The sequence below is a fragment of the Nerophis ophidion genome, linkage group LG04 (genome assembly GCF_033978795.1).
Source record: "Nerophis ophidion isolate RoL-2023_Sa linkage group LG04, RoL_Noph_v1.0, whole genome shotgun sequence".
In the NCBI taxonomy this organism is placed as follows: Eukaryota; Metazoa; Chordata; class Actinopteri; order Syngnathiformes; family Syngnathidae; genus Nerophis; species Nerophis ophidion.
This window is the reverse complement of record NC_084614.1, coordinates 79,775,015-79,795,121: the sequence shown is the minus strand read 5'-3', so window position 1 is coordinate 79,795,121 and position 20,107 is coordinate 79,775,015. Positions and strand designations below refer to the sequence as shown.

Below are 20,107 nucleotides of genomic sequence, written 5' to 3'. Positions count from 1 at the left end.
TCGCCCGGAAAATGGTGGAATGCCATCTCCCGGTTGGGGAAGAGAGCTTGCCCCATGTGGAGGAGTTCAACTACCTTGTGGTCTTGTTCACGAGTGAGGGAAGAGCGGATCATGAAATCGACAGGTGGATCGGTGCAGCGTTGTCAGTAATGCGAACGCTGTATCGATCCGTTGTGGTGAAGAAGGAGGTGAGTCGGAAGGCAAAGCTCCCAATTTACCGGTCGATCTACGTTCCCATCCTCACATATGGTTATGACCAAAAAGACATGATCACGGGTACACATACTTGCCAACCCTCCCGGATTTTCCGGGAGACTCACGAAATTTAGCGCCTCTCCCCGAAAACCTCCCGGGACAAATTTTCTCCCGAAATTCAGGCGTAGCTGGAGGCCACGCCCCCTCCAGCTCCATGCAGACCTGAGTGAGGACAGCCTGTTTTCACGTCCGCTTTCCCACATTATAAACAGTGTGTCTGCCCAATGACGTTGTAACTGTAGAATGATCGAGGCCGAGTTCTTGGTTTCTTATGTGGGTTTATTGTTAGGCAGTTTCATTAACGTCCTCCCAGCGCAGTAACAACACACAACAACAGCAGTCACGTTTACGTCTACCGTAAGGCAGTTCATCTGCCGTAAACAGCATGTGACACTCTTAAACATGACAATACTGCCAACTACTGTACACGCACCACAACACCTGCAGGCAACTTCCACCCTTTACTAATCCTCCTCCAATTCACATCCCATTTCCCCGGATTGTAAATAACCTAATGTAAATAATCAAATGTATTTCTAATGTATATACTTGTTCTTATGCTATCTGAACTCACTATGTTCTCTGCTCTCTGTACATATCCTACTAAGTAAGACCTACATTGTTTCAATGTCCATTTCTCTGTTGATGCAATTGTTGATGACTGAAGTACTGATATCAACCAAAGCTCCTCATCCCACCCCCGGATTGTAAATAATTTATGATGATTAACCTGTGTGATGACTGTATTATGCTGGTAGTATATATTTGTACCGTGGACCCCGACTTAAACAAGTTGAAAAACTTATAGCGGTGTTACCATTTAGTGGTCAATTGTACGGATTATGTACTGTACTGTGCAATCTACTAATACACACACACACACCTCCCGAAATCAGAGGTCTCAAGGTTGGCAAGTATGCGGGTACAAGCCGCTGAAATGAGTTTCCTCCGTCGGGTGGCGGGGCTCTCTCTTAGAGATAGGGTGAGTAACTCTGTCATCCGGGAGGAGCTCAAAGTAAAGCCGCTGCTCCTCCACATCGAGAGGAGCCAGATGAGGTTGTCCGGGTATCTGGTCAGGATGCCACCGGAACGCCTCCCTAGGGAGGTGTTTAGGGCACGTCCGACCGGTAGGAGGCCACGGGGATGACCCAGGACACGTTGGGAAGACTATGTCTGCCGGCTGGCCTGGAAACGCCTCGGGATCCCCCGGGAAGAGCTAGACGAAGTGGCTGGGGAGAGGGAAGTCTGGGTTTCCCTGCTTAGGCTGTTTCCCCCGCGACCCGACCTCGGATAAGCGGAAGAAGATGGATGGATGGATGATATAATCAGAGTTATTTTGCGAAATAGTTAGTAAATGATACACAAAATAAAGGGTACCGAATTGTTCATAAAAAGTCAGGCTTTTGTCCGCAATGGCTAACAGTCAGAAAATTGTTCTCTTGGTAAATGATGAATTCATGTCGGTCAGGCAATTCCTTTAGGTCCGTTTCAGCTGTCAATAACAATATATAAATTATAAATGTCAGTGTTTATCTCACGCCAACAACACAAACACATTGGCTTTACCGTTAGCTTGTAAGCGTTAGCGTTCTGTTCACTGGAGTTGAGGCCAATAAATACACAAATGGAGTGTCACTGACTATTTTTACGGCATTAAATGAAGTAAATAGTTAATATTTGATGTTATTTACCTTCGCTTCACTTGTGTACTGCCTCCTTTATTTCACATTTATCCAGCAAAGTCAGAGTAATAAGCAGATGAGGTCGTTGCCTCGAGTCCGGCTTCATAGTCAACTGTAAATATGTTTTAAAAAACTCTGTCCACTTTACTTTGCTTTATGTAACGTAATGAAGTTTGTAAAAATTTATAAACAACAATAAGCTGCATATAGTTTGAAGACTACGGCTGAGTAAATAACTCCAAGATAGTTTCTCTGATCAGCGTTCTTCAGCAGAATGATGCCCCACAAAAGTTGCTGCATTTTGAAAAACTTGTTTTGTTCTTCTTTCGCTCTGTTAAGTTTGTTGTAATAGGAATACACAAGAAATAAGAAATACAAAATGATGCCGCACGTATTCTGATTGTGGTCGTGTGTTTGAAAAATACGTTTTAACCAACATTGTTCAACCAATCAGCGTTCGACAGCACAGCCCGCCCCCAGAAAGTTTCCGGGTACCTTCCAGAAGTCTCACCTAGCAGGCAGTAACTCCGAAAAGTTCCTGAAGAACTAAATCTACCTGGTTAGTTTTTGGTGGAAACAAAGTAGTAAGTTTATTTGCTCCTTTTCAAAGTCCCTGCGGTAGAAAAGGACCTATTCCGAAAATATTGATGTTCAGGTTAAACTTGCATATGTGTTCCACGTCATCGGTATTAGTGTATAGTGCTGATGAAAACAATACAAACGTAGTTGAACACTGAATACAGCGGTCCCGTCGATATTCACATTGCCGGATCACGTGTGAGACGCTCTGAGTGACCAGCAAGCGGCAAATACACACATACCTATAATATGCTTTGCAGTTATGATGATGAATACCACCGATACTTTTAGCTTAACATCTTCAATTTATTAATACCCGCCATAAGTTGCTGGTTGTGCTCAACATTATATGACGTTCAGTTCTTTTCCAGTAGTTCTGAGATTAGACCCTTAAAGATGAAACAGTCATAGCAAAGCGTCATCCATTGTGGTTGTGTTCCACAACACTTTGCAGATCCTTCTGGGCCCGCTGGATGGTCCTATGGGTGGACTGTTGGTCTTTAAGGGTTGTGGATGTTTTAGTTGGTTTTGTTCTGAGGGGTCATGTCCGTCATTTTCACAAGTGTCCAACGCTGACAAGCTGTTTGTAGATAAGCCGCACATCTGGCTAGCATCCGCCTTTTCACCCTGATGTACTTTGTCGAAGTAGGTGTAGCCACGGTCCACCTGGTCAGGAGGTGTGCTAGTTGGTTCTTGGCTTTCAGGATGGTAAAGTGTCCCATTTTGATTGTTTGCATTATCTGGAGATGTTTGTATTAGACTGGATCTTGGTGGAAGTGGAGAATGGTTTTGGCCTGGGCAGTCAAATACTGTGTTCTGGTTGTGGGTCCTCCAGAAAGTTCTGCAAAGCTGCTCCAACTCTGAGAGGAGAGGCAGTCCAATGTCTATGTGCATCAGTAAGTTCTCCAACCACTCCTCCAGCTTTGAAAAGGAAGGCCTAGAAGAATTTAAATACATGACGTTACAATATTAAAATGTTTGTTGAGTATGTCAACATGCTCATACCGCTTATCCGAATCTATGTCACAGCAGAGGGCAGCTAGTGGCAGGAAGGTCGAAGGGCACTGTGCAGGTTGGTATTGCTCAATGAAAGCCGCAACATTCAAACCAAAGTCTTTATTCCGTGGAAGGAAGTCTGGGTCGGCGCTCACTCTGCCTATGATCTAAAAATATCAGTTCATGAAATGCCGATTTTGATTCAATTGTGTGGTGAACAGTCTTGGTGTTTGTGGAAACATCTTCAAATGCCAAGAAGGACTTTCCTACCTCACAGATCATGATTCCAAAGGAAAAGACGTCCACTCGTTCATCATAGATTTGTCCTGAAAGAACTCAACTTTCTTACCATAAAATCACATTTTGGAATCGTGTGAAAGATGTCAACATTTTATATGGAGTGTACGCATGTGTGCACTATCACCATGGATCATCTCGGGGGCCATCCAGTAAGGATTTCCCACCACCGTGTAGCGCTTTTTACGGTCAGGTTTGCGGAGCCCAGACCTCACCCCCTTTGGAGATGATTCCAGAGACGATGTTCTGCTCCTGTTCTTGTCCTCCGTCACCAAACGGGCAAGCCCAAAATCAGCCACGACTACAGACTGATTCTAAACAAGAAAAAAATTAAGGGTTTTATAGAGGTCCATGATAAGTATATATAACTTATTAATTAATTATTGGACATTGCCTTAAAGGAGGGCCCATATTTTAGCATAACCAAGGCAAGTTGGAAGGGCACCCAGGCTGTCAGCTTTTTGTCATTACTTGATGCCTTTCTCTCTACTTTTACATTTTGATAGAGGGAGGTATTTTTTTAAATTATTTATTCATGTTTTAAAGTTATGTACATGTAGATGCTGTATCGGGATAGAGCCATTAAGAGTTTGAGCATAAATATGTTGTATAGGAATTAACAATACACAATTAAACATTAACAAAATTATGTCTCAGATGAACGGTTTTTGAAGTAAAACCTTTGTGACACGGGAAAAAAAACGCAAGAAATGTAAAAAAAAACATGTCGTTTACTTTTTGATATTCATATAACACTCAAAGCATTTTGGCTAATTATAATGAAGCCTAATAAACAAACTTTGTTCTTCTCCAACAACGTCTGCTTTTTTATTCAGTGCAACTGTTTGGCTAGCAAAAATAAAGAGGAGTGACACCTCTCACATAGAATACACAATCTTCACAGCCAGCGTTCAATTTGATGAGATGAATAAACATTTGAGCTATTATTGATGTTATTTAACAAAAACAATTGTGTTGTTAAAAATTGATCTGGTGTGCACACTGGTCTAGTGGTTAGCAAGTGGATCTCAGGAAGTCAGGGAGTGTGTGTTTTCTTTTCTAGGTATTACGGCTTCCTCAGGCATGCTATGTTCATATGTTCATTTACATAGGTGTAAATGTGAGTGAAGTAAATTATATAGCGCTTTTTCTCTAGAGACTAAAAGCGCTTAAAAAATAGTGAAACCCATTACCTACATCTAAACTATATATAAACCAGTGTGGGTGGCACTGTGAGCAAGGGTAAAATATTTTGCCCAAGGACACAACGGCAGTGACTAGGATGGCAGAAGCTTGAAGTGAACCTGGAACCTTCAAGTAGCTGGCATGCCCGCTCTACAAACTGAAATAAGCTGTCCCTGTGAGAGTCAGTACTTATTTGTCTGTAGCTATGGGCTCTGCAACTGGCAGGCAACTAGTCCAGGGTATACGTCGCCCTTTCGCTTAAAGGGGAACATTATCACCCAACCTATGCAAGCGTCAATATATACCTTGATGTTGCAGAAAAAAGACCATGTATTTTTTTTAACCGATTTCCGAACTCTAAATGGGTGAATTTTGGCAAATTAAACGCCTTTCTGTTTATCGGTCTTTTAGCGATGACGTCAGAACGTGACGTCACCGAGGTAACACACCCGCCGTATTCATTTTCACATTACAAACACCGGGTCTCAGCTCTGTTATTTTCCGTTTTTTCGACTATTTTTTGGAACCTTGGAGAAATCATGCCTCGTCGGTGTGTTGTCGGAGGGTGTAACTGTTGGGATGTCGCATGGCTGCAGTTGTGTGACCTCAAGTATGCAAAAATCCAGGAGAGCAGAAAGCAGGTAAGATGATTTTAATTTCATCAAAGTAAAAGATGTAAACAGAAAGCAGTCTTGCATGGAGATGTTCCCAACATAGGTTTAACTTCGAGCACCGAGGAGTGCTCGAGTGAAACATAAATAGACCTATGTTGATTGACCGCAGCTGAGGACCGCTGCCAATCAACGGCGAGTGTGACAAAAACAGTGCTCAGCGGAGTAAACAGGAAGTATGACAAAATAAGAGCACTGAACAGGAAACAAAGTACAAAACACGAAAAACTATCAGAAAGTAAGTGACAGATCGTTACAGGACCTCCCCCTCAAGGAACAGATACCAGATGTTCCCTGGAAAAGAAAAATGGAAAAAAAATGTCCACAAAGTAAGGGAGGATGGAAGGAGGATTTGGTGGAAGGTCGCCAAACCTCGTGTCCCCGCAGCCAGCGAGGGAAAGTCAGGTGGCGACGGCGCGTAGAGCGCCGCTGGAACTGGCGGGGCGGGCGGCCACGGAACAGCCACATCATTGGCCGAAAAAGAGACGAGTGCATCCCGCGAGGAGGAAGCCCAGGGCACGGCCACATCCGCGGCTGACGTGGAGGCGGGCGCGCTGAAGCAGGCCCGGAGACAGCAGACAAAGCAGCGGGGGCTGCAGCCAAAACAGATACCTCTGCAGGAGGCGGCTGAGGAGCCGATGTTGGTGCCGGCGTGGAAGCGGCAGACGTCATCAACGGCGTGGAAGCGGCAGACGTCATCAACGGCGTGGAAGCGGCAGACGTCATCGGCGGCGTGGAAGCGGCAGACGTCATCGGCGGCGTGGAAGCGGCAGACGTCATCGGCGGCGTGGAAGCGGCAGACGTCATCGGCGGCGTGGAAGCGGCAGACGTCATCGGCGGCGTGGAAGCGGCAGACGTCATCGGCGGCGTGGAAGCGGCAGACGTCATCGGCGGCGTGAAAGCGGCAGACGTCATCGGCGGCGTGAAAGCGGCAGACGTCATCGGCGGCGTGAAAGCGGCAGACGTCATCGGCGGCGTGAAAGCGGCAGACGTCATCGGCGGCGTGAAAGCGGCAGACGTCATCGGCGGCGTGAAAGCGGCAGACGTCATCGGCGGCGTGAAAGCGGCAGACGTCATCGGCGGCGTGAAAGCGGCAGACGTCATCGGCGGCGTGAAAGCGGCAGACGTCATCGGCGGCGTGAAAGCGGCAGACGTCATCGGCGGCGTGAAAGCGGCAGACGTCATCGGCGGCGTGAAAGCGGCAGACGTCATCAACGGCGTGGAAGCAACAGACGTCATCGGCGGTGTTGAAGCGGCAGGCGTCATCGGAGGCGTGATTGTTGCAGATGTCATCGGCGGCGTGAAAGCGGCAGATGACGCCGGGCGAGGAGCAGCAAATGCTGGCCGAGGAATAGCGGATGCCGGCGGTGACGAAGCCCGGCGTGGTGCTGCTCTTGGCGGCGTTGGGGCTCGGCGTGGAGCCGGCGTTGGGGCTCGGCGTGGAGCCGGCGTTGGGGCTCGGCGTGGAGCCGGCGTTGGGGCTCGGCGTGGAGCCGGCGTTGGGGCTCGGCGTGGAGCCGGCGTTGGGGCTAGGCGTGGAGCCGGCGTTGGGGCTAGGCGAAAGCCCGCCAGGGACGTAGATGTCTCCGTGGAAGGAGACAAAAGCGACCTCACCGTGGGCTCCACTGGAGCTCTCGGCGAACCAAAAAAGAGAGCGGGAGCTGGCAAAAAGAGCAGCCGGGGAGCAGCCGCTGGAAGCTGCGTAGGAGCAGGGAGAAGCAGCTCAGCAGACGACGGGAAGGATGGCGGCGGCGGACGTGCCGGTCGGAGAGCCGCAGTCGGCGACGGAGCCGCAGGAGCCGCGAGACGTGAAGGAGGAGGCGGGCGCGCCGGTCGGTGAGCCGTAGCCGGCAGCGTTGCCGAGAGGAAGGATGGCGGCGGAGGACGCGCCGGTCGGAGAGCCGTAGCCGGTAGCGTTGCCGCGGGAGCCGCGAGGCATGCAGGAAGTGGCGGACGTGCTGGTCGGAGAGCCGTAGCCAGCCGTTGAGCCGAGAGGAAAGATGGCGGCGGGGGACGCGCCGGTCGGAGAGCCGAAGCCGGTGGCGTTGCCGCGGGGGGAGGGTCCGCGTCTGTAGGCTGGGACCGCACAAACCTGGCCTTCAAGTCCTCCAGGAATTGTGCGGTCCAGAACGTCGGCTGAGGATTGCCGACAGGCATTCTCGCGAGGTCACAATTTTCTGGCTCGAAGTTACTGTTGGGATGCCGCATGGCTGCAGTTGTGTGACCTCAAGTATGCAAAAATCCAGGAGAGCAGAAAGCAGGTAAGATGATTTTAATTTCATCAAAGTAAAAGATGTAAACAGAAAGCAGTCTTGCATGGAGATGTTCCCAACATAGGTTTAACTTCGAGCACCGAGGAGTGCTCGAGTGAAACATAAATAGACCTATGTTGATTGACCGCAGCTGAGGACCGCTGCCAATCAACGGCGAGTGTGACAAAAACAGTGCTCAGCGGAGTAAACAGGAAGTATGACAAAATAAGAGCACTGAACAGGAAACAAAGTACAAAACACGAAAAACTATCAGAAAGTAAGTGACAGATCGTTACAGTAACAACACTAACAGGGAGGGATTCAAGTTGCACCACTGGCAAGAAATCTGCCGCCAGACCCCCATTGAATGTACCAAAGTGTCTTCACATTTGACCGGCGATGCTAAGACAGACATGTCACAGAGATGTACGGATAACCTGCAGATGCATTTGCAACCATTAAGTCAACGAAATCACAAAGGTGAGTTTTGTTGATGTTGTTGACTTACGTGCTAATCAGACATATTTGGTCACGGCATGACTGCCAGCTAATCGATGCTAACATGCTACGCTAATCGATGCTAACTTGCTATTTACGCTAGCTATATGTACATTTGAAACTAGATACCCACATTTAATGCGAAACAAACACTTACCAATTGACGGACTTAAGTTGCTCCAGTGTCACAAGATGCGAAAGCCCTGATCGTTTGGTTTGCACATTTTACCGGCGATGCTAATAAGGCAGCCATGCTATGGGCCACTTCATTAGGTACACCCATGCAATGGCCAAATAGCGTCAATAGCTATTCGCTCAATAGCTTCAATTTCTTCTTCAATTTCGTTTTCGCTATCTGCCTCCATACTCCGACCATCTGGTTCAATACATGCGTAATCTGTTGAATCGCTTAGCCGCTGAAATCTGAGCTAATGTCGCAATATCTTGCTGTGGTAACCGCCATGTTGTTTGTATTGGCAGCCCTGTATGACGTCACAGGGAAATGGATAGTGGTTTCGAAGATAGCGAAAATAAGGCACTTTAAAGCTTTATTTAGGGATATTCCGGGACCTGTAAAATTTTGAAAAAAATTTCAAAAAATACAACAAGCCGCTGGGAACTGATTTTTATTGTTTTTAACCCTTTTGAAATTGTGATAATGTTCCCCTTTAAGGTCTTCCAGGGTAGACTGAAACTTACCAGTGACTCCAATAATGACAAGCGCTATAGAACATTGATAGATTAGGTCTTTGGAAATGTATACATAACCTTTTAATGCTATTTCTGCTTAGGCATCACATACTACTTTACCCACATTGTGATATTTAGACTATGGACACGATAAAGTTCCTTGAATTCTTGAATTTTACCTCTTTGACCAGGCAGTTGGGTGAGTTTAAATCTCGGTGGATGACATTCATGGAGTGTAGATATGCCTAAAGGAAGAGATGTGTCCAATATGTTTTATGATTCACAGGGCGTTTAATCGATCACAACTGGACTATTCAGTAGAAGACGATTCGTCGCTCATCCGAGTAGGCTTTATTAGTTCATTTTCATAGACTTAGACCAGGACTCTGACAAATGTACGTCTATTAGTATGATCTAATGAAACCGGCGTGGATGAGAGGTGAAATGCCTTATAAGACAAAGTGAACAGGTTGAACTGAACAGAGATGCCCTGAGAATACAATGAACAGGATCAATGAGAACATTTATATAAATCCCTAATATTGTTTGTCTTATTTGTTTGATAGTCACAAAACACTCACCATTCCAGCTGCAATGTCCTTGGCATAACTCACTCTTAGGCTCCACGAGAAATTATTATCCTAAAACAACAGGATAGATCAGACACATGAACATTGGTTGCACCATTCAGTTCAGTTTTTTTTTTTTGTTTTTTTTTTACTGTACCATCTTGATGATGGTCTCTCTCAGTGTTCCCCCCTGGATGAACTCAGAGACAATATGTAGCCGCTTGTCTTTGTAAAAGAGTCCAATGAACTTGAGAACATTAGGATGGTCCAGACAGCGCATCACCTTTACCTAAAGCAGGGCATGAGCAAACATTCATCTCCAGCTCTCACTCCATATGGAAAAATAATCTACCTCTTTCAAGAAGGTCTTTTGGGTCTCTTCATCGAAACTTATCAACTCTTTCATCACCATCACCTCTCCTGTCTCTTGATGTATCACCTTCACAGCGCCATGAAAGTCACAGTACACTTTCATTAAAAAAAAAATTAAATCAACGAAGTTCTTCTGACCAATAAACCCTTGCACTACCTTGACAGCCTGTCCAAAGAACCCCCTGCCAAGCACCTCTCTATGTATGAGGTCTGATGGTCTGAAGATGCGATGGGTTCGATCCCCAGTGTCAGTGCGCAGAGACTCAGAGCGAATCATGTTGTCCTTCTTGTGGGATATGAGCGTCAGTGCTCTGGGCAACAAGGAACACTTATCAATACTACAGCTCCGCCTGAGTGAAGAAAGCAACCTTAGCCAGGCAGATGATCAGGAATCAAAGCTATTCCAGAACCAACATTACAGGATGTGTCTGGATCGCATTCCCATTGTTTCTTGGTGAAGAGGTGAAGGTGGACTCGTTCTCATTGGTTCATATGTCTCCAGACCTGATCCTGGCTCCTCCTCCAGTTTTGGGAGAGTGTGTACCAAAGCTAGTTTTTCATGGACACAGTCAATGTCTTCCTGGGTGTCTGTTGACTTCTTGGACTGTGGATTGTGTTCAATTGTCAGCTGTAGTGGTTTGCTCGTGTCCTGGATCACACGGTTTACCTAAAGGAAAGATAACCTAATGTTGGCTTTATTTGGTCTGATTATTCATTAATAAATCATTAATTTTAGTAACCTCATTGGGGCAAACGTTGCAAACAGAGTTGCCGTTAATCTCCAGGATCCGGTCCCCAATGTGGAGGGAGGACAGCAGGTCGGAGCCGAGGGCTTCTAGGTCTAAGCTGAAAGAGGATGCATGTAAGATATAATTATTTAGAATAAAGTAAAACAATATTCTATTAAAGATTTGTGACTCACGCTTTCACAGTAAAAAGAGGGCCGGTCTTTTGGCTGAGTTCAGTGGCTACAGTCAGACCTCGCTGGCCGCCTGTTTGTGGGGGAAGTGACACCAGCGCCACTATGTGGGGGCTCTTAATGGGCGATGAAGGTGACGTCGCTACACCCTGACGGAAACAGTGGCCGCTACAAGATAATGCCAAGACCCGACTATAAGACACTGAATAACTTGCTGTAAGTACAACACTGACTTCCATTGACTTACCAGAAAAGTTTAGAACGTTCTACAAGTGTGTAGCTGTCTCCATCTCCAATAAACATTTCACACTTAATACAGGTGAAGCATTCAGGGTGGTACTTCTGCTCTCCAGCAACCTGTTATCACATGTTCGGATGTTAATTAATCATGTTTGGACAGGTGGAAATTGTTGGCAATAGACCCTGGGCGGTTCTTTCTGTTCTTTCTTTCATCAAGTCCTTACAGTGCAGAGATGTCAGGATATCCTCTGATTTGAAATGAAAGTGGAATTAATCATTACCATCACAAGTCCTGTGGCAAGTGTCTCCCTGCATCCGTGACATTGTTCGCCGTAACGTTCCCAGTAGTCCTTCTTGCAGTAGTGTTTTCCGTCTTTTTCGTAGTACCATTGAGACAGGATGCAGCCACAGTCGCAGCACCTGCACACCACAGGGGAAACGTGCACCACTTGCTACATGATGGTGTTCAACAGGAGCCCGGCAGTTAAAAAGAAAGTAAAAGTTGTATTTTGTCTTGGTGCTCTCTGTTCTGCGGGGTTTGCATGTTCCTGTATCGTGCTCAAGTCCCAAGACAGATTTGTCTCTAAATTGTCAAAACCATCATGGGTTCAGTTCCCACTCAGGGATGTGACTGAATGGCTTGTGAAAATGTGTTTTGCTATTGACTGGTAATCAGTCAAGGGTGAAGTGTGCTTTTCACCCAGAGTCAGCTGATCTAGGCAGGCTCCAGCTCCCTGTGACCTTACACATAAGCAATAGTTTATTTATGCACTCCATCCATGTCAACAAGATGCCTATTGATAATGTACTTACTGAATAACTACAGTCCGCAGGTGATATGAGTGTCTAAGAAAAGCCACTCAGAAATCATTGGAAATATAAAGACGCTAATGTCATGAGTGTTGTCATCGCGATGGTCTGATATCATTGCTCAGCATGTGATTCACTAGTTGTAGACTACTTTTTCATAGAGAAGGAAGGCCTTTGTACTTGATACTAAAATACATAATGTTGGATATAACGCAGTGTTTCACATTCATATTTTACTAGCAGGAGTCATGACAGAGCTTGGAGACACTTTTCTGTCATTTAGTAACACTTGTTCTTTCCAAAAATGTGGTTCGGGGACCATTTGCCAAAACAGAAAATTAGGTACTAGTAGGTAGGGTATCCGTGAGCAGACTTTAGAACAATGCTTATGTCCAGCTTGAAAGAGTTGCTGCTTATCTGAGCGGCGCAAGCAGAGTGGGCGGTGACTTCCTGGACAACTCCATGTTTCCTCTCCCGGTCAGAACCAAAAAGGTCACACTAGCACAATGAGAGCTAGGACAACACGGAAGCCTTTTATTCAGTCGTCTGTGCACTACGACTACTCATCATCAGCACTAAGGCAACTTATCATTAGCACTAAGGTTAGCGTTACATGTTTTGGGTTGCATTGAGGTTGCTTCATTTGTTCCTTCTGCTTTTTTAGTTGAGTGATTGCAATGAAATGTAAGTTTGCACTCTCCGGTTTTATTGTCACAGAAATAAAAGCAGATGACTTGGAAAAAAGAATAAACTTAGTTGGGTAGCGCCACCACAAGGAATGTGAGGGAAAATGAGATGATACTGTCGATACATTATCGTATCGATAGTTTTCAAATCATCATCTACACTTTTTATTTTTATTTTTTATAAATATTTAAATTAAAACAATTGTAAGGAGCTGGAAAACTTGAATTTGATCAGGATAGTAACATTTTAATATGACCACTGTATCTCATAAAAGTGTATTTAGTCAAGATGAGAATGTGAAACAGTGATGGGGCGAGTAAGTTGTATGTAGGGTTGTCCCAATAACAATATTTTTGTACCGGTATCGATACTTTTCGAAATAAAGGGGATCACACAAAAAGGCATTATTGGCTTTATTTTAACATAATTAAACTAATAAACATATGATTCTCATTCCAATTCAAGAACAATTTCATCCTAAAATAAAATGGTGAACATAATAGATAACTTGTCTTTTAGTAGTAAGCAAACAAAGGCTCCTAATTTGGCTGCTGACATATACAGTAACATATTGTGTCATTTCTTATTCATTTATTTTGTCAAAATTATGAGAGACAAATGGTACAAAATGAATTATTATTCTACTTGCTAATTTACTCTTAATATCTGCTTACTTTCTGTTTTAACATGTTTTATCTCCACTTTTGTTCAAATGTTAGAAGCACTTATTCTTCGGTTGTTTGGATACCGTACATTAGTTTTGGATAAAACCACAAATCTGGGTATCGATCCGATACCAAGTAGTTACAGGATCATACATCGTTTATATTCAAAGTCCCCATGTGTCCAGGGACATGTTTCCTGAGTTTATAAACATAATGTAAATTAAATATAAAAGGAAAAATATTTTGTGATAAAAAATATCAATGTAATCATTGTAGTATCGACTAGATATGATCTTGTACTTACAAACCCCTTTTCTATATGAGTTAGGAAATTGTGTTGGATGTAAATATAAACAGAATACAATGATTTGCAAATCCTTTTCAACCCATATTCAGTTGAATATGCTACAAAGACAACATATTTGATGTTCAAACTCATAAACTTTTTTTTTTTTTTTGCAAATATTAGTATTTCATAGCTGCAACACTAGCCAAAGTAGTTGGGAAAGGGCATGTTCACCACTGTGTTACATTACCTTTTCTTTTAACAACACTCAATAAACCTTTGGGAACTGAGGAGACACATCTTTGAAAGTTTTCAGGTGGATTTCTTTCCCATTCTTGTTTTATGTAGAGCTTAAGTTGTTCAACAGTCCAGGGTCTCCGCTGTGGTATTTTAGGCTTCATAAAGTGCAACACATTTTCAGTGGGAGACAGGTCTGGACTACATGGGCAGTCTAGTACCCGCACTATTTTACTATGAAGCCACACTGTTGTAACAAGTGACTTGGTATTGTCTTGCTGAAATAAGCAGGAGCGTCCATGATAACATTGCTTGGATGGCAACATATGTTGCTCCAAAACCTGTATGTGCCTTTCAGCATTAATGGTGCCTTCACAGATGTGTAAATTAAGTTACCCATGCCTTGGGCACTAATGCACCCCCATACCATCACAGATGCTGGCTTTTCAACTTTGCACCTAGAACAGTCCTGATGGTTCTATTCCTCTTGTCCGGAGGACACGACGTTCATCGTTTCCGAAAAACAATTTGAAATGTGGACTCGTCAGACCACAGAACACTTTTCCACTTTGCATCAGTCTATCTTGGCTGAGCCCGGGCCCAGAGAAGCCGGCTGCGTTTCTGGGTGTCGTTGATAAATGGCTTTGGCTTTGCATAGTAGAGCTTTAACTTGCACTTACAGATGTAGCGACAAACTGTAGTTACTGACAGTGGTTTTCTTAAGTGCTCCTGAGCCTATGTGGTGATATCCTTTACACACTGATGTCACTTTTTGATGCAGTACCGCCTGAAGGAACGAAAGTCCGTTATATCATCGCTTATGTTCAGTGATTTCTCCAGATTCTCTGAACCTTTTGATGGTATTACGGACCGTAGATGGTGAAATCCCTAAATTGACTGAGCATTTCACGGAAGCTGCTTTTATACCCAATCACGGCACCCACCTGTTCCCAATTAGCCTGCACACCTGTGGGATGTTCCAAATAAGTGTTTCATGAGCATTCCTCAACTTTATCAGTATTTATCGCCACCTTTCCCAACTTCTTTGTCACATGTTGCTGGCATATAATTGTAAAGTTAATGATTATTTGCACAAAAAAAAATGTTTTTAGTTTGAACATCAAATATGTTGTCTTTGTAGCATATTCAACTGAATATGGGTTGAAAATGATTTGCAAATGATTGTATTTTGTTTATATTTACATCCAACACAATTTCCTAACTCATATGGAAACGGGGTTTGTAGTATCATTACAATGGATGTCAGGAGTTGGTCCTCCCATGGCGTTTGTATACATTGAGGCGCACGAGCCTGTTAGCGGTGAGTTATTGTATCCTCCTACGGTGTGTAGTGACGCAAATTCAGATGTTCCTCGTCGTGCAGGGATGATACTTGTAAGAACTGTACTTTATTTGTCACCGTGGAGGCGGTGATTAGTGATGTAGAAGTAGCTAAAACACTGCCGACTGCGGATATTTGTTTTCCGCAAGCTAGCAGGCTATGTTAAAGTGGCGTTTTAGTGTTATAACTTCACTTTTATTGTTAGTTTTTAAAGGGGAACATTATCACCAGACCTATGTAAGTGTCAATATATACCTTGATGGTGCAGAAAAAAGACCATCTATTTTTTTAACCGATTTCCGAACTCTAAATGGGTGAATTTTGGCGAGTTAAACGCCTTTCTGTTTATCGCACTGGAAGCGATGACGTCAGAATGTGACGTCGCCGAGGTAACACAGCCGCCATTTTCATTTTCAACACATTACAAACACCGGGTCTCAGCTCTGTTATTTTCAGTTTTTTTGACTATTTTTTGGAACCTTGGAGACATCATGCCTCGACGGTGTGTTGTCGGAGGGTGTAACAACACTAACAGGGAGGGATTCAAGTTGCACCACTGGCCCGAAGATGCCAAAGTGTCTGCCGCCAGACCCCCATTGAATGTGCCAGAGTGTCTCCACATTTGACCGGCGATGATAAGACAGACATGGCACAGAGATGTATGGATAACCTGCAGATGCATTTGCAACGATAGTCAACGAAATCACAAATGTGAGTTTTGTTGATGTTGACTGCCAGCTAATCGATGCTAACATGCTACGCTAATCGATGCTAACATGCTATTTACCGGCGGTGCTAAAGCAGACATGGCACAGAGATGTATGGATAACCTGCAAATGCATTTGCAACTATATTACGTTTCCTTCCACCCACATTTAATGCGAAAAAAACACTTACCAATGGACGGATTTAAGTTGCTCCAGTGTCAAAAGATGCACAAGTCCTGATCGTTTGGTCCGCACATTTTACCGGCGATGCTAACGCAGCTATTCGGCCATGCTAAGACTATGAATAGCATCAATAGCTATTCGCTCAATAGCTTCAGTTTCTTCTTCAATATTTTCATACTCCAACCATCTGTTTCAATACATGCGTAATCTGTTGAATCGCTTAAGTCGCTGAAATCCGAGTTTGAATCCGAGCTAATGTCGCTATATCTTGCTGTGCTATTCGCCATTGTTTGTTTACATTGGCAGCACTGTGTGACGTCACAGGGAAATGGCCAGTGTCTTCGCAGAGAGCCGAAAATAAGGCACTTTAAAGCTTTTTTTAGGGATATTCCGAGACCGGTAAAATTTTGAAAAAAATTTCAAAAAATACAACAAGTCACTGGGAACTGATTTTTATTGTTTTTAACCCTTTTGAAATTGTGATAATGTTCCCCTTTAAGCCAAAATGAGTTCATTTTCCCTTTTCTGTCCACACACTGTCTGCTTTTAAGTATTCCGTGATTGTGTGCTGCCGAACATGCTCCTCTGCTCGTGAAATCATTAATGTCACAACTTACAATGGCTCGCTGTCATGCCCATTAATAAAAAATAAGCTTTTAAAAAAAGGGAATCGGTACCGCTTATGATTCATTAGTATAGCGGTACTTTACTAGTACCGGTACACCGTATAACCCTAGTTGTATGTATAACGTTCACACATCTATTAAGTTTTTTCTGTGTTGTTTTCTTTTTCTGGTTGTAACTTGCACGTGCAGGCCTCAGCAGAGAATGACAACATCTCTTACCGTCCTTTCATCCCTCTCCGTAACCTCAGGTCTCGCCGAGACATGGCCCCCCCGTCAGTGTGCAGTTTGGGGTTCCGTCTCACAGCAGCAAAAGACACGAGCAGCTTTACGGTCGCGTGTGGACGTGCACATGTGTATCAACCGTGCGTACACATATTCTGCTGCCACAGCTCGCTAGCACAAGTTTTCACTCGTCCTGTGACGTCAGTCTGTGTGTGAGAGAGACTTCCTGAAAATGTGCCGGAGTGGTCGTGCGAAGAAGAAAAAAACAAAACTCCCTTGACCCATTGACACCAGATGGTCAGTCTTCTTCGTTTGGCCGCCAAAAAGTGGACCTGTCCCAGTATAGATCGTAAGCTCCTCCTTCCTGGTCCTGTTACTCCTAGTATATCGTCCTGTGGCAGATCTACTTACAGTCACATCTGTGTGCTTCTTCCAGGAAGTCACATTGAAATGTGTGTGTGTGTGTGTTTTACACTATAGTTGGTTCCCACCAGCAGAAGGAACTTTGTTATGAACGCCCCAATTAATACTCCGCCCCCCCTGCCTGCTGTGATGTGTGCTATTCACACACAGCAGACAATAAGAGAGATTCATTGCACAAACAAGTCCTAACAATTATACATTTAACACAGGGGTGTCCAAACTTTTTCCACTGAGGGCCGCACACTGAAAAATCAAAGCAAGCGGGGGGCCAAGTTGATATTTTTTCATTTTCAAAACCAATACAATATACACTTTTTTTTTTTTTTTAATTATTGGGGCTCCCTCAAGTTAGGTCTTAAGGACCCAGAAGGGTTTCAGTCTTAAACAAGGTTCAAAATAAGTCACACATTTCATATGTGGTTGCCCACATATGCGGTCCTCTCCAAGGTTTCTCATAGTCATCATTGTCGATGTCCCACTGGGGTGAGTTGTTCCTTGCCCTTATGTGGGCTCTACCGAGGATGTCGTTGTGGTTTGTGATTTAGGGCTATATAAAAAAACATTTATTGATTGATTGATTGATTTTTTTCATAAAACCCTTTAATCGCTAATTCTACTTCATTTTTTCCGTCAGTCTACCCCAGGGCAGCTGTGGCTACTGATGCAGCTTACCACCACCAGGTGTGAATGAATGTTGAGTCCCACTTCTCTGTGAGTGCTTTGAGTGTTTAGAAAAGCGCGATATAAATCCAAGTTATTATTATTATTATTAGTAGTAGTAGTATTATTTGTTTCACTTTTTATAAGCTTTTTGTCAAAACCGTATTTTTTGAGGCAAAATACACAATATTTTTCCCAAAAAGATTTTCGAAGTGAAATATTTAATGTGACGTAACTGGGTCCTTAAATAGGTCGATAATTCATAGCAAAATGTATTTGATATTATTATTATTATTTTATTTTTTTAGCAAAGACAATTAAAATCCACTAAAATCCTTAGGGATCCAAAAGTGCCCCACTCATAAAAAGGTCATGCCTTTTTTAAATTTTTTTAAATTTTTCATTCAACACTTAAATCTCTACATCAGCTTCAGATGATAAATTGTAATTGGTTTGGTATATCTATAATAACAATCAATAGGATAATTAGTATAATTAGTATTACTATATAATTAGTATGGATTTTTTTTTTCAAATATTCATATTTTTTATGTTTTTATGTTTACCGGGCCGGTTTAGCTCGGTTGGTAGTGTGGCCGTGCCAGCAACTTGAGGGTTGCAGGTTCGATTCCCGCTTCTGCCATCCTAGTCACTGCCGTAGTGTCCTTGGGTAAGACATTTACCCACCTGCTCCCAGTGCCACTCACTCTGGTTTGAATGTAACTTAGATATTGGGTTTCACTATGTAAAGCGCTTTGAGTCACTAGAGAAAAAGCGCTATATAAATATAATTCACTTCACTTGTATTTATGCCCTTTTTGTCCTTAAAACAATCAATAATTTATAGCAATATTGATTTTTATTCCTTATTATTTTTTGAGAAATTATTTTAAAAATGGTGTTATTAGAGTCAACAATGCAACTTTTTCTCGTTGCATTTCACCTATTTGCTCTTTTATTCCACTTTTTAATGTTAAAAAATATATATTTATATATATATATTTTATTATTTTTAGATTGATGTGCTGCGGGCCGGTAAAACATTAGCTGCGGGCCGCAAATGGCCCACGGGCCACACTTTGGACACCCTGATTTAACAGAATAGTTACATAAGGCTTGAACACTTCACTTATTTGATAAAAATGTAGTACGTTATTTCCATCACTGAAATGCACTGTTGGAAAAAATTGTGTTTGATCCTCTGATGATTTTACAACAGCTGAAATTTTTATGGTAGCTTTATTGTAACAGAACGAGACATTATGTAAAACAGTAAAATAACATTAAAGGTGTAATATCATGATTTTTTTTCTCAATCAATCAATCAATGTTTATTTATAGAGCCCCAAATCACAAATGTCTCAAAGGACTGCACAAATCATTACGACTACAACATCCTCGGAAGAACCCACAAAAGGGCAAGGAAAACTCACACCCAGTGGGCAGGGAGGATTCACATCCAGTGGGACGCCAGTGACAATGCTGACTATGAGAAACCTTGGAGAGGACCTCAGATGTGGGCAACCCCCCCCCCCTCTAGGGGACCGAAAGCAATGGATGTCGAGCGGGTCTAACATGATACTGTGAAAGTTCAATCCATAGTGGCTCCAACACAGCCGCGAGAGTTCAGTTCAAGCGGATCCAAGACAGCAGCGAGAGTCCCGTCCACAGGAAACCATCTCAAGCGGAGGCGGATCAGCAGCGTAGAGATGTCCCCAACCAATACATTTAAAACATTTCCTAATCGTCTACAACGGTGTTTCTTAACCATAAGAGCCATAACCATTGTTGGGCCGCGAGCGCCCCCTATAGAGCCGTCAAAATTCATCCGTTTCTGAGCTGTGCTACATATGGGCCGCAGCGGTACTCAGTTGTAATACACTTTTCCACCACATGTGGCAATAACGACAAAATTAAACGCGCTACATTTACTCCGTTACATTTACTTGAGTAACTTTTGGGATAAATTGTACTTCTACGAGTAGTTTTTATGCAACATAAGATGTGACTTTAAGGTTTTACTACTTACGTATAAAATACTACACGGTCTCGCC

At 43.5% G+C, this 20,107-nt stretch overlaps 1 protein-coding gene across 1 annotated transcript; it reads right to left on the bottom strand.

Annotated features, from left to right (window-relative positions):
* Positions 1–2,801: 2,801 nt before the first annotated feature.
* On the bottom strand, positions 2,802–17,450 carry LOC133551986 (LIM domain kinase 1-like). The gene is made up of 15 exons (XM_061899204.1): positions 16,968–17,450; positions 11,487–11,625; positions 11,213–11,322; positions 10,969–11,133; positions 10,787–10,892; positions 10,466–10,713; positions 10,204–10,396; positions 10,027–10,113; positions 9,832–9,963; positions 9,687–9,746; positions 9,285–9,350; positions 3,937–4,123; positions 3,783–3,838; positions 3,522–3,679; positions 2,802–3,453 (listed from the first exon to the last, which is right to left on the bottom strand). Exons 1-15 carry the CDS (start codon positions 17,009–17,011, stop codon positions 2,922–2,924), a joined length of 2,283 nt encoding a protein of 760 aa, XP_061755188.1. The 5' UTR covers positions 17,012–17,450; the 3' UTR covers positions 2,802–2,921.
* Positions 17,451–20,107: the final 2,657 nt, after the last annotated feature.

What these genes read in the sequence shown, in the direction of transcription:
- LOC133551986 (XM_061899204.1), bottom strand. Translation starts at nt 17,011, where the DNA reads ATGTCTCGGCGAGACCTGAGGTTACGGAGAGGGATGAAAGGACG. An exon ending in CGGAGAGGGATGAAAGGACG is followed by an intron (nt 11,626 to 16,967) that starts GTAAGAGATGTT and finishes TGTGGTGTGCAG; the next exon opens with GTGCTGCGACTGTGGCTGCA. An exon ending in GAACGTTCTAAACTTTTCTG is followed by an intron (nt 11,134 to 11,212) that starts GTAAGTCAATGG and finishes ATTATCTTGTAG; the next exon opens with CGGCCACTGTTTCCGTCAGG.